General features: G+C 42.7%; 1 protein-coding gene across 7 annotated transcripts in view; it reads right to left on the bottom strand.

Annotated features, from left to right (window-relative positions):
- The window catches only part of DNAJC6 (DnaJ heat shock protein family (Hsp40) member C6), a 352,982-nt gene that overhangs the window by 221,992 nt on the left and 117,200 nt on the right, over positions 1–13,790 (bottom strand). For all 7 annotated transcript variants that reach the window (XM_086953713.1, XM_086953706.1, XM_086953678.1 and 4 more), the window contains exon 2: positions 1,171–1,321. In XM_086953713.1, the coding sequence (XP_086809839.1) occupies positions 1,171–1,321 (151 nt within the window). The remainder of the gene's footprint in view (positions 1–1,170; positions 1,322–13,790) is intronic.

The raw sequence follows: 13,790 nt of genomic DNA, 5'->3' as shown, positions 1-13,790 counted from the left end.
AGTTATTCTTGTTATGGCTCTCATCAATGTCTTTGTGTCCATGGACATACATTTCAATGGTCATTTGTTCACAGGAATTTCATGAGCTCAGAGTCTCCTTGCACAAGTTAACTCTCATTGAGCAGTTCTTTTGCAGTGTGCTAAGCTATAGGCAAGTGGCCATTTGTTGTTGCCACCCTGGTGAATAGCCCTTTCATATCTCTGTCAATTGATAAGAAAATGCTACTTCATACTGATTGGCTAGGCTGGCACACTGAGCATTACTTCTAAGCCCTACAATTTCACAGCTTACTTTTCCAACTCAATTTTCTTTGTTGCAGCAACTTTATACAACTTTTTCTATCCAGCATCTGCTAGTGGAAAGATCTCTTGGCAATCCAGGAGGGTGTATGCTAAACAACTTAGTACAAGCATCAAAAAAGCAAGTCTGGCCTTCAGAACTTCATAGAAAGCTAAAACCATTATTTAGCCATCATCTAGCAAATGCAATAGATCCAGTGAATGGTGACAAGATTTCTCAGTTAGAAAGTGCCAAAAATGTTATGTACTGTGACCTATGAAATAAACTTAAACTGAATATGCTGAGCTGCAGGGACACAATGGAGGCTATCAAGATTCAAAGAAACCTGGTCCCATTTATATATCTTTTAAACGAGAGGCTTATGAAAATATATTCCCTGTTGTGTGCATCGTTCACAAAAGATGCTAAGAAGCTTTTGTACAAGGGAAACTGACAGCTTGGTAAAGACCATTTTTGTAGTCAGGAGTAAATAATACAAGAAATGTTTGCTGATAGCACACTGTAAGAAATGTTAGTAGCATTCTTCTATAATTTTTACTAATTACTCACCCACTTTGCAACTTTAGACATTCACTGCAGACACTGTAAACAACATACATTTTATTTGTAATTGTTGAAACACTTTTTGTATTTATCAATCATTGATAAAGCACTGACTGACTCATGAAAAGTCATAATTGCACTTGTTCAATCTCTGTTCAAACTTTTTAACATTACATAATCAAACATGCCCTCCAAAAATGAATATCTTAGGATCATTCTTTCAATAGTATGGCATTTTAAGTTGTGTATAAAACCCTTCTAAATTTCTCATCATGATCTTATCTCCTACATAGGGAAAACAAAACTTAAACAGAATAGTAACGTACCTGGCTACTGATTGCATTACTTTTGAAGATGTATCTTTTAATGTGTCCTTAAGGTTGTCCTTTAGGTTGCTGAACAGTCGTCCTGCTCCGCCTTTTACTATATCAAGTAGGCCCCCACCATAATTGGCCTCCATGTCTGGAGACGAGGCACCTGAAGAGAGACCAACATATACTTTTGAAAGACTAATAAGTGATACATAGAATATTGCATTATTATCACCATCACAAAGTTGTGTTAATGTTTCATGCAGTACAGCATTTTTCAGTCTGTACTAGAGAAAACTGAATATTTACCTTAGTCATAAGCAGACTACATTTTAAATGAAAGTGGCATTAGAATCAAAAAAGTAATATCTCTGTAACTTCTGCAGTAGTGATCAGCTGTTGTATCTAAATTTTGTTTTATTCCAGCCCAGTGGTTAATTGTTTATACACGCTTAGTACAACAATTTATACTCGCTTTCTTCCTATTGCCTCTGAAGGAGCTGTAGTCTGTATACGTATTCAGTCATAGTCTTCTTGAGTATGATCGAGTGCAGCAAGATGTACATACTACTAATAAAACATCTAATGAAGTCCATTGCACTATAAACCACCATAAGATATTTTAAGCTTATAAATTCAATCACCTTATTAGAGGTTTGAACTGGAGAAATATAGTCAGCAGGGGAATGCTTTAGGCTTGTGTGGATAAGCAGCGGGGCAAGGAGAGAGGGGCATTGTCTTTGCAGGTCAGTGGCCATCACGGAGAGTTTCTTTATCTTTAATGGAGGAGGTGCTTCTGAAAAGATGTTTGATGGAACATGCCAAATCTTTAGTGTGATATTATTTCCAATTCTAGTGTATACGTTTAAAAGGGACTGGCTTCTAGCCCTCTGTGTTTTGAATTTACTGATTTTTAGTCCCCTTTCCAGTGTCCTTCTCACTGTTATCACATTCTGAATAAAAAAAAGCTTATCCTGTGGAAATTGATTTTTCTTAATTCTACAATTCAGTAAAGACATGTGCTGAACTGAGACACAGTATGTGTTCTATCAAATTCTACCATCTGTAGTGTGAGCAGATATCTGCACTGTAAACTCACCAGCCTTGTCTTAACCATACTTTCTATCTAGAACCCTAACTGCTCTTCTACAAGTTTTAAAGGCTGGTTAAGAAAAATTACTTAAATGAATCAATAATGTCACTAGTGTCTGTACCACTGAATGGAAGGAAGTTCATGTCCTGAGGGATCAGTCTGCACAAGGCACTGATAAGCCTTTATAGACTCTTCAAATTGTCACGATTTAAATGGCCCATTTTAATATGGGACTGATGTTTGTGACTTTATATTATTGACCATGGTGATTAGGTACAATCATTGTTAAAGAAAAATATGTTAAGATTTCAAACACAAGCATTGTTTACAATTGACTTTAGTTTTACTATTCCCAACCACAGGAAGCTCAATACCACACAATTTAAATTCAAGAGTAAAGCTAAAGTAATTCAAACTGGAATGCTGAGAAGGAACAAGAGTGGTGAGAAGAAATGTGATGCAGATTGAGCCAAAATGTTGCTCTAGTTCATCACTTGAGCATTTTCTTGGAGGCCACCTGCTCTGGTGGTGCCGACCAAAAAGTCACAAATTGTCAGAGGATGGCTCTAGATTACCTTATTTTTATGTGGCTAGATTAACAAAAGGTGAAGTGGAAAGCATATCAAATACAAGTAAACTTTAACATGATTTTGGAAGCGTTATTGAGACCTGCAAAATATCCAGCTGTCATGGGCACTGAGGGGATCAAATATGGAAAATACAAAATACCCGCTAATACATCTGTAGTGCACACAGCCGCGACAAAGGGCTTCCAGGGCGTATATACACATAGTCTGAATTACACACCCACTAGTTTTAGTCACACCCACACCGTTTTATTCAGGTCCTGAAGAAAGCCAGCATATTCATAAGGCACTGGCTGAAACATGTCGACCCACCACTGGATGTGAGAGATCGTAACTCGCCTCCAACATCCAATAGCCTTATTTTTTAACCGCTAACGGAGGCCCAGGTATTAAAGTTTAATTTACCCTTGGGTACTGGGACCCCCGCCAAGCCGTTTTAACATCACTACCCTGACACTGCTCACTGCACACTCAGCAACATACCTGCTCCGCTGTAATCAGGCGTCGAAGCACACCCGGGACACGCTAGGTGTCACTGGGTGAGCCCGATGATGAAGCATGCCACCAACTAGGTTGGTGGGTGAGGGCTTCATGAACACACCTACCAGGTGTTCCCACCCCCTGACGAAACATACCCGAGTCCTTTACTTTCGGTAATTTTGTAATAGATGAGCTAGTCTCCTTTTGATTAATCACAAGGTACACAAATTCACACTCCACTTCAATCAAAAGCTAATGGGAGAGGAAGCACCTTTTCTTTCAGATTTGGACCTTTCTGAAAACCTCAATATGGCTACAAGTCAGGAGATGCAAGCACCACGGGAAGCAACGTAAAATGTAAAATAGTGAAAATTTATTTTCAAGAGGTGCAAAACATGGAGATTAGTTATTTACTCTTTTACATAGCATTAGACACTCTGATTCTGCTTAAGTATGTCCTTTCAGGAGATTCCCATCACCGTGCGATGAAAAATTAGACAAGAATATAATGTGTATATGCATTGCAAAACTAGACAATTCTCAACTCCCACATTCAGTTATAACTGAGGGTTTCCATAATTGCTGCATCCACACATTGTTAGAGAAAAAAAAGTGATTTTCATGAACAGTGACTGTTACTGGTTTACACCTCCATGGTGCCTGGAAAGGAATTCTAGATTACCAAAGCCTGTCCACATACTCAGCCTGCCATGTGGTACATTTCAGAGACTAGCACCTCCAGGGGATTAGGTATAAGCAGATAGTTGCCTATCACAAAGTGAAGAAGGATGTCAATTGTATCTCCTATGTCAGTATACTACTAATTCTAACCTTTCCACTAAAAGGGCTAAAGCCATGCAGCATCCTACTTGTCTAGTTTCAGTATTCACAAACCCTTAGGTAGCACCCTAATTTTAAAACGCACTGTACTAGTCACAAACACATGTTGGGGAGGTGTCATATTTAATGTAAAACGAGACTGGTGCTTAGCTGGTACTCAACTGGCTATTAAGATTAATAGTGCAATAACTTTGAAAATGTAAGGAATTCAAACCACTAAGCATGCAGCCTGAAACTTCTTGAAATTATTTAACAGGAACAAACATATACAGCAGCAATTTCTTTAGGGTCAAATGTCCAAGTATCATGATAATAGGGTAAAATAAGGGAATACAGAAGTGAATTAAAGTAACACTAAACAAACTAACATAACTGGCCCCTTCTAAAACAAGCATGGATAGACTCCTGGTGTCAAAACCTCTGAAGTCTCCCATTATAGTCTCTTACCGTGTGACCAAATATCCACAAAGATGTGCTCATTAGTAAAAGAACGTTCACTTTATCACCAGCGTGTACATTATCTAGTGTAACAGGTGTAATCTATATTATTGTGCTATGTTTTCATACTCTTTCTAGAAGATCGTGTTCGCAGCATTCTACCAAAAGGTTTTGGCAACTGATGAGCACAAAGCCTGCTCAGGTACAAACTGGCCTGTGGTGTATAAAACATCTGGCCTTCATGAGGGACATGGCATTTCACTTTCAAAAGAGCCAGACCATAGCTTCCTAATTCTCCATCCTTCCGCACCTCTAGGAAGAGCTGTGACTTGATTCACAGGGCCCTTTCTTGACTCACCATAACCAGAAAACTCACCAGGCAGCCATCAAGTTGACTTGGCCAGATGCACACATCTTGACTAATGAGCCTCCGAATCCCTCCAGCAAACACCCATACCTTCTTGTGTCACCATACACTCGACTTCTAGTCAGTAGAAATTCCAGCTAAAAACAGGTATTTACAATGCCAAAGACATAGTGCTCATTACAGAGGTGATCATCCTTCATGATCATATGTGCTTTCAGCACCAAAACAAATAAGGATCATGTAATAATTCCTACTCCCCTTTACAAAAGCTCAAACTCACAATCCAGCACACATATACTCTTCTAATGGCTGTAAGACTCAATAGTATATCACCCTGGAAGGAATTTTTAAATATTTGGGGTTTTCAACCTGATTCACAATGCCTCCATAAGAACAAACCAAGTATCTGTGAGCTGCCAATTCATCCTGATAACTCAACCATTGTTCAGTCTCTTAAAGCAAACCAGTTTCCAAGACAGCAGCACTCTACAGCCTCACTCAACAACAAAGAGTGTAGCAACAATGCTAAGTCTAAGGATACCACAATCTCCATTTAGTTTCAATGACACGAGTGCACATACAAATTTCCCCCCTAGCCATTTTATCTACATTTGGACACAACTCTGGTATCAGGACCAGCACCATGGCAAAAGCCATCAGGTAGAAAATGCCAAACCATATATGCCATCTTTTTCCGCCATAGTGGTAGAGAATCATCTGATAGACATGCTGTAATTCCTGGAATTGTGGACACTTATTTCTGTATTTCAGACTAGAAACAACTCTTGCTTCAATCCTACCTTTACCAACTTAAACACATTTTATATTCAATTGTTTAAAACATCAAGATTTCACTAAAGAAAATGGGGCTGCATTTTTTAACAAAATGTTTTACATTTTTGAAAAGTGTCAGTTAGAGTTGGCAGTGGAACCTAGCAACACTGTCTGCTACCCATGAAGTTGCCACCCGAATTTTAAAAAAGGTAAGAATTCCAAAGCGGAGCCCTACATTTTTGGGAATGCATTACCATCAACAAATTTATCAATGGTTTTTGTCTGGTATTCCAGTCGTAAACCATTGATATATAAGGATCTGAACCATAATTTGGAAGGGATGTCCACAACATGCCTCTACTAAATTGTGATTCGGTATTTATTCCTAAACCCATTTTAATATTTGGTACAACTTTACCAGCTCCTTAAATGGGTTTAGGGCATTCAAAATAACAATTGGAAATACTCTGCATTTGCAAGTTGTGATATTGGCAAACGCTAGACAGTTTGATACATTTGGCCCTTAGCTCCTTATCAGACAAAATAGATCATTTATTTTACACCAAGGAAAGGTACGTGGCTGACAAAGTAATTTCATTCTCTTTCGCTGCAGTTAAATGTACAACTATTTGTTCCTGGCCATGTCCCCTTGGTGCAATCAGATCACAATCAGGCATTCAATTTGATACTGGGAAGTTGGATGTTCATGAGGGATTGTTGGGTGCACACTGCCTTTGTGAACATTCAGATGTTCTGACTCTACATCCAATAAGTTGAGGGTCATTCCTCTGAGGGAGCACTATGTATATATGTACATTGTTTGCATATGGTATACACTGTGGTCTCTTTCGGTTTCTCTGGAACACCACTGACCTGTAAGTTATTTTGATGAGAGCAGTTCCGCAAGTCTTCTATATGGCTCTAAAAGTCCACCTTCTGTTCCTGCAGCAACAGGGCCTCCTGTCTCAGCAATCCAACCTTTTCTGATCTGCTATTGGTCGACTCTTTGGGAGAGTCTATTCGTTCACCGAGATCGTTCAAGTTATCTTGTATTTCCTGTAGCGTTTCCCTTTGCAAAAAAGTACAATCATCCCTAAGTTGCCGGAAAAGATCCTCAGGAATCTCTTTGTGACAGGGCAGTTAAATCTGTGCCCTCCAAAGAAATGGGTAGAGGCGTAGCAACAAAGAAGGCGTTTGCATTGTAACACCCCTCCGAAAATGTATTGTGTAGTAAATAGTTGGGTACAAGTGTCTTCACTCGGGTATGATGAAATGCCTGTCAGACTTAACCTGGGATTTTTACATACTCACAATGACAGAAAAAACATACACACACACACGCACTCTCTCTCTCTCTCTCTCTCTCTATGCTCTGTTTTGAAGTCCTCAAAAATGTTTATTAGCTTGAAAAAGGTTGTGTTTTAAGTGCCCCTAACAATCCATCATCCTCTCTTTTCACTGCCCCTCATGCCTCCACTTATTTCATGCATATAATATGTTTCAACAAAATATCCCTGCATGATTGTTGGGAAATCTGAAACTCACCACCACCTCAATCAATGGGAGCTACACCCCTGGAAATGAGGCTCAGAGAAGGGACCTCCAAATGGTTATATTTGCTTTGCAGAACAGTCTTTTGAAGTGTGTGTTAGAACACAAGGTGCTTCATTGGTGTGGTCTCTCCTCTGGAGGTGGTCATCTTTTATCGCTGTTCTTGTTTGATTTGGAGTTTGGTCCAGTTCGCCAAGTGGTGTGTGCCTGTCAGCACCCAAGTATGCCGCTGTTCCCAGTCTCTAACTCATAGGCCTCCCAGCAGGGGGAAAGGAGTCAGGAGAATCTTGTCTCGGTGCTACCTCCATCTATTCTCTATCTCTTAAGGCAGTTTAAGATGTTCAGCTACTGCTGCTTCATCCCCATTTCACTGTTAAGACGCTACACCATCCAATATGTTGTTGCATGCACACATGGCCCGTTTTAGCGATATATTTAATAAGCCTCATGAGGCATTGGCACTTTCTTCCATAAGCTATCCCCAGATTCCCACTGGGGCTGCCTAGTTTGTGCCAGTAGTTGGATTACTCAGTGGGGTTCAACCACACACGTACACTCGGCACCCAGCATTAGGCCTTGCCTAAGAGCCTCCCATTCTGGTGCTGGTGCCCTGGACCGCTCTTGGCTCACCTCCAGCCTTTGATCTCTGCCTGAAATCTACCACTGGACAGTCTGTGTGGGACCTTGTTGAAAATGGATGTCATGGTTTCACCTCCTACACCAGAAGACGGTTGCCATGGAATGGGTTTTTTAAGTTGCGCCTTCCCCCCTCAGGTTTCCAGGGCTTGGTTCAATAATGGTCAGGAGCTGCTCTCATCAACCTGGAGAGGCAGTGGTGTGCCTGTCAGGAACGATGGACTCACTCCAGAGTTGTTACGACTGGGAAGGTGAACCAAATGAGAAATAACCACTTGTTATTGCAGATGTTTCAAACAACTGAATTGGGACAGTTTCCTTTACATTATTGCTTAATAACTGCACAGTGTTTATTTTGAATCTTCCTATAAGCATTTAGGGCAGTAAAAATCCTTCATAAAAATGTACTTCTGTATTCTTCACTATTACCAAATACAATGCCACCTGCAGTACTCATCACTCACCTAACAAAAGAAAAACAATATGGTAGAGGGCTATCGTGTGGCATCTTGGATCTTAGACCATACACTACATGCACACATGTATTGCTAACAATACAGGCCACCTCTTGCTCATAAAAAGTTCATCGACATTAGTCTGCTTATTTCTGTGCAATGCATCTTGGAAAATCGATGTTGAAGGGTTTCTTCTCGCCGCACCAAACCTTCCCCCACTGTGCCTGCAGTAATGTTAGTATTCCATTCCAGTATTCTTGCAGCTTCTAGGTGTGAATAAGCCTCCGAGTGTGTAGGAAGTACTAGAAATAGTATAATCTTGGTTTCACTCTTTTTTTAGGAAAAACTGAAATAAACTCAGCAGCAGTGGAGACACACCAGAGCCACAGCAACTACTTAAAAAACTGCCAATTCCTTTCTGAAACATTTTCACTGAAAAGTGAAAACAGAGGCAATACACTCAGAACAAATAAACTCACTAAACAATCGGGGATGCGCAGGTTTGTGCACAGGAAGTGATGTTCAGTGTCCTGTCTGCGGACCTCGGAAGACTCTGTTATATGATCCTAAAGTTCTCACAACATTATAACTGGTTTGGAAAAGGGCAAGCAAGCATCTTATCTGAGACAATCCACACCTACATGCTTAACTACTTCACAGAACAGTAGGTGCGCATTCTGCTGCACTCAAGCAGAGCCAAACAAATGGTACTGTTCAGCACACACATCCAAGAACAGAATGCGTTAAGAACTTAACATTTTGAATGATATTAGAAATTAACTTCAAGCCCTCTGGGGCACCCACAGACCCATGCCTACACAATGTCTTTAACCTAGGAAGTAAAACAAGCTGTGACTAGCTCAGGAAGTTCCTGAACACCGACATCACCAAGGTCACTGTAATGGCCGGATTTTCCGTTTAGATGAGATCAGCCCCCAGGGGCCCTATAACCCAGCCAAAACGTACTCACCTTCCCTCCTCAGATCGTATTCACCATGGATAGATATACAGCTATATATACAGGTCGCACCTAAGGATGGGGAATGACAATATACATGTACGGATTTTCTACAATATCTTATTCATATCAGTTGGTCTCGCGGCCACCCTGACCCAGACCGTTCTACCCTAGGGCAGATATGACACACAATCCGGTGTGTCTACACATGGGCCTGCAGAACCCGATGCTCCCTTTTCCAAACTGTTCGCAATCCTGCAAAACTACACGCCAGTCTCCTTCCTGGCGCTCTCACTTATTCAAGCCACAATCCTGTGGGTATTCGCGCTGGTAATCCCCCCCAGCGTTCTCACTAACGCCGTATATCAACGACGACCACATTCCTATGAACAGTCATCAGGATAATATTTCAGTTACCTACTCGGGATAAAACTACAATAATGACATTGGATACGGTTCCCAAATTATATAGTGTACTTCCTGCTCTTGACATCAAAGGTCCACTCACTCCCTCTTTGTTCGATCACCATTTACCTGATCGGGATTTCACATCCGTTCACATAAACAATTTTCAACTAGGAGATGCGTTTACCAGGATTTAACAGGAACACGAGGCACACAATAATTCCATAAGAATTAGGATATTTATTAACAGTAGACACAAATCACATTACTATGCAACATAACTTCTGCAAAGAAAAGGTAAAGATTAGAGTGCACGCTCTATGAGAAATGGACGGACATCACCTGGTTAATATGAAGTCTGGACTCGGCAGTCATCTAGGTTCCCTTCTCGTCTCTGTGTCCTGGCTCGCCTTGCAGTCACACCCCAGCCGTCACAAGTACACGTCTGCACCGCTAGGCTCAACCTCGTCTGCTTCCCTCCAGGGCACCAGAACCTTGCTGGTTATTAGCTACCGTCTCTCTCTCTCTCTGTATCAATGCGCTCCGCGCTAATTCTCGCTCAGTCTTTCTCAGAGAGTTTCGGTCTTAAATCTTTCTCGGACTTCAAAGATGGCGACTGTCCGCCATGAGATAATTAATGGCAGAGATGCTAACGGCTAGATGCCGCCTACGGACTAACTGACAAACTGACTAACACTTCGCTAATATCAAAGCCCGTTCCTTCATGGAAAGCTACGGCCAGTAACCTGCCGCCCACCAAATTCTTGTACCTCCCCGTACCAAGGACACGTTCCCAGCCGGCCGGCCTGAAGTTGTGTCTTCGGTGTGGAGAAAAATACATTCCTTCGATAAGGGCCAGCCTGAGCCGGTTCTCTCCAAGCGAACAACAGCTTGAAACTAAAACATTACACTTCACCTAGAAAGCCTTCTCGAGCTACCGGGCAGAAAGCAAAATGGAGTCTGTCTCGTTTAAGGCCTACAGAGCCCATCCTAATATGTTAGCAAATGGGCAAATCATGTCTAATACTCATATATCTATCCCCTAACTTAAATTCATAAGCCCTACATTAAGGAAAGTGATACGAAAATGCCCTAATATATGTAAGACAGGGGCCCTGTCTATAGTCCTAATCCCTATGCTATGGGGGTGATAGGCTGGAGTCACTCTCCATCATTCTCCCTCTCAAAAGAGCCAGAAAAGGGCAGCCATTACAGTCACCTTCCCCAATGACTGAAAACATGCTGAAGTCAGGCCCCTCCAGAAAAGAAAACATCCGCCGACCCTGCCGACTTGAAGAACAATGACACATCTCACTGCTCCCCTACCCAGCAAAAGTCCTTGAGAAAGCAATCAACCAGCAACTAGCCCAACACATGGAAGATCTTAACCTCCTGGACCCCTCCCAATCCATTTTTTGAGCCAACCACAGCGCCAAGACATCCATGATTGCAGATACAGACATCAAAGCCCTCCTAGACCACGGGGAAACAGCTGCACTCATCCTCCTGGACCTGTCCACCACATTTTACACAGTCTCCCACCAAATCCTGATCATCAGACACCACCACATCGGGATTCAAGAAATCATCCTCAAATGGATCGCCTCGTACCTCACTGGCAGAACCCAAAGGATCGGTCTCCCACCGTTCACCTCAGAGCCCAAAATGTTTGTCTGCGGAGTCCCCCAAGGTTCGTCGCTCAGCCTGACCCTCTTCAACGCCTACATGGCCCACCTGGCCGACACCATCAGGCCCCACACTCTCAACATCATCTCCTACCCCAATGACACACACCTCACCCTCTCTCCGTCTAAAGATCCTTCCACCACCCAAACCTAATTTCCACAGATGCATGATGAACTTTGCAGACCAGATGAAGGATAAACTGAACTCGGAAAAAACTGGAGTCCTCATCTTTGATAACACCTTGCTGTGGAAGGACTCCTGGTGGCCCGTGGAGCTTGGCACCCCCCACCTGAAGAAACTGATCACACCAGCAACCTCAGCATCATCCTAGATAACAAGGTACTTATGCAGAAAAAAGTCAATACAGTCTTATCGCCTGCTTTCACACCCTTCACATGCTCCACAAAACATTAAGATATTCAAGTGGCTCCCAGTCAACACCAGAACAGTCACACAGGCCCTCATCACCAGCAGACTGGAATACTGAATGAATGAATGAATGAATGAATGAATGAATGAATGAATGAATGAATGAATGAATGAATGAATTTGAATTTGTATAGCGCAACTAAACCCTAAGGCATCAAGGCGCTGAAAGATGGTATAGCTGTGTGAACAAGAGGTGTGCAGATCATAGGTAGGTTTCTTGGAAAAGCCAGGTCTTGAGTGCTTTGCGGAAGAGGGGGTGAGAGAAAAGCCCCTTTAGGTCATCAGGGAGCATGTTCCATAGTTTGGGTGAGAGGGAACGGAAGGTCCTTCCACCCCATCTGGCCTTGAGGACTCGGGGAACTGTCAGAAGATTTTTATCAGCGGAATGAAGAGCCCAGCCGGGGACATAAAAAGACACGAGGGGACGAATGTCTTCTGGCCCAGTCCCATTTGGGGCGTGGTATGTAAGGCAGAGGGCTTTAAAGTTAATCCTGGCCTGGATGGGGTGCCAGTGCAGGTTCTTCCTGATGGCAGTGCCTGACGCACGCTTCGGGGCATCTACAACAAAGCGCATTTTGCACAATCTGAAGGCGTTGGACCAAGCCGTTGTTAATGCCTAGATATAGTGCATTGCAGTAGTCCAGCCGGGAGGCTATAAGAGCCACCGCGACCTGTTTTCGTGCTTCTGGGGAGAGATAGTGAGAAATTTTTCTTAGAATTCTTAGGGCACAGCAGGTAGAAACTGTCCTGCTAACCTGTTTATCAAGAGTAAGGGTGGTATCCAGGATAACACCCAGGTTTCGGGCCGAGGTAGAGGGCGTGGGACAGGAACCAAGACCAGCAGGCCACCAGTCCATTGACCAGGTCTCGTGTTTGCCTCCAAAAATGAGGACCTCCGTTTTCTCCCCGTTCAGCTTGAGGAAGTTCTGAACCATCCAACCTGCGACTGCCTCCATACAGTTTTTGAAATTTAAAGCCGCTATGTTCACCGATTGTGATATGGAGACCACAATCTGTGTGTCGTTGGCATAGGAAAGAACTTCCAGCCCAAAGGATCCTACAAGCCTGGCGAGTGGGGCCACTGAAACAATCTCTATGTAGGAATTGTGGCACAACTTCCGAAAAGACTCTAAACAATACAGAACTCAGCATCTAGACTCATAATTGACCTCCTCAGAAGAACCCACATCACACCCCATCTCAAGAAACCACACTGGCTCCTGATCCAGAAGAGGTGCCAGGTCAAGATGCTGACCCACACCTACAAGGCCCTGAACAATGAAGGACCCCACATACATTAAAAAAACACCTAAACTTTTACCAATCACCCAGACACCTCCGTTCAGCCTCCCTCTCCATTACAGATACCCACCCCCCCCACCCCCCCCCCACCCCCCCCCCCCCCCACCCCCCCGGATCCGCTGAGCCAAAAGTGTAGGACGCTCCTTTTCACACATGGCAGGCAAGGCTTGGAACAACCTCCCCCTGTACCACAGGACCACACCGTCACTACAGCAATTCAGAAGAGAGCTAAAGACTGGGCTAGTTGGGTAATAAACCCCACCCAGCAGCAAACAAGCTCCAGAGCCTGGAGAGTCTCACAGGGGATTTGCCACGCTCTATAAATGATTAATTGATTGATTGAATCGCAGTCTCCAGAAAGTCGATCTATGTTATCACAAGGGTTGTGCCAACATATTAATACAAATATATTTTCTAACAACGCAGTCCATAAATTGTACGCCTGTGTTTGAATTGGTCGATCTATGTCTAAAACAACAATGTTGAGATTCTGAAAACTGTTAAAAGAACACGTTCTAACCGCTATCCATGGCAAGGGTGTAAGCATGGATTCTGGCATTTACATTAGTCACAAAGTAAGCAAACATTTGTGTACAGGCATCATATTTGTTCATGTATTCCGAGTGTTTATATA

This window comes from Lissotriton vulgaris, chromosome 1_1 (genome assembly GCF_964263255.1).
Source record: "Lissotriton vulgaris chromosome 1_1, aLisVul1.2, whole genome shotgun sequence".
NCBI lineage: Eukaryota > Metazoa > Chordata > Amphibia > Caudata > Salamandridae > Lissotriton > Lissotriton vulgaris.
Note: the sequence above shows the minus strand (reverse complement) of the source record. Positions and strands in the feature narration are given on the sequence as shown.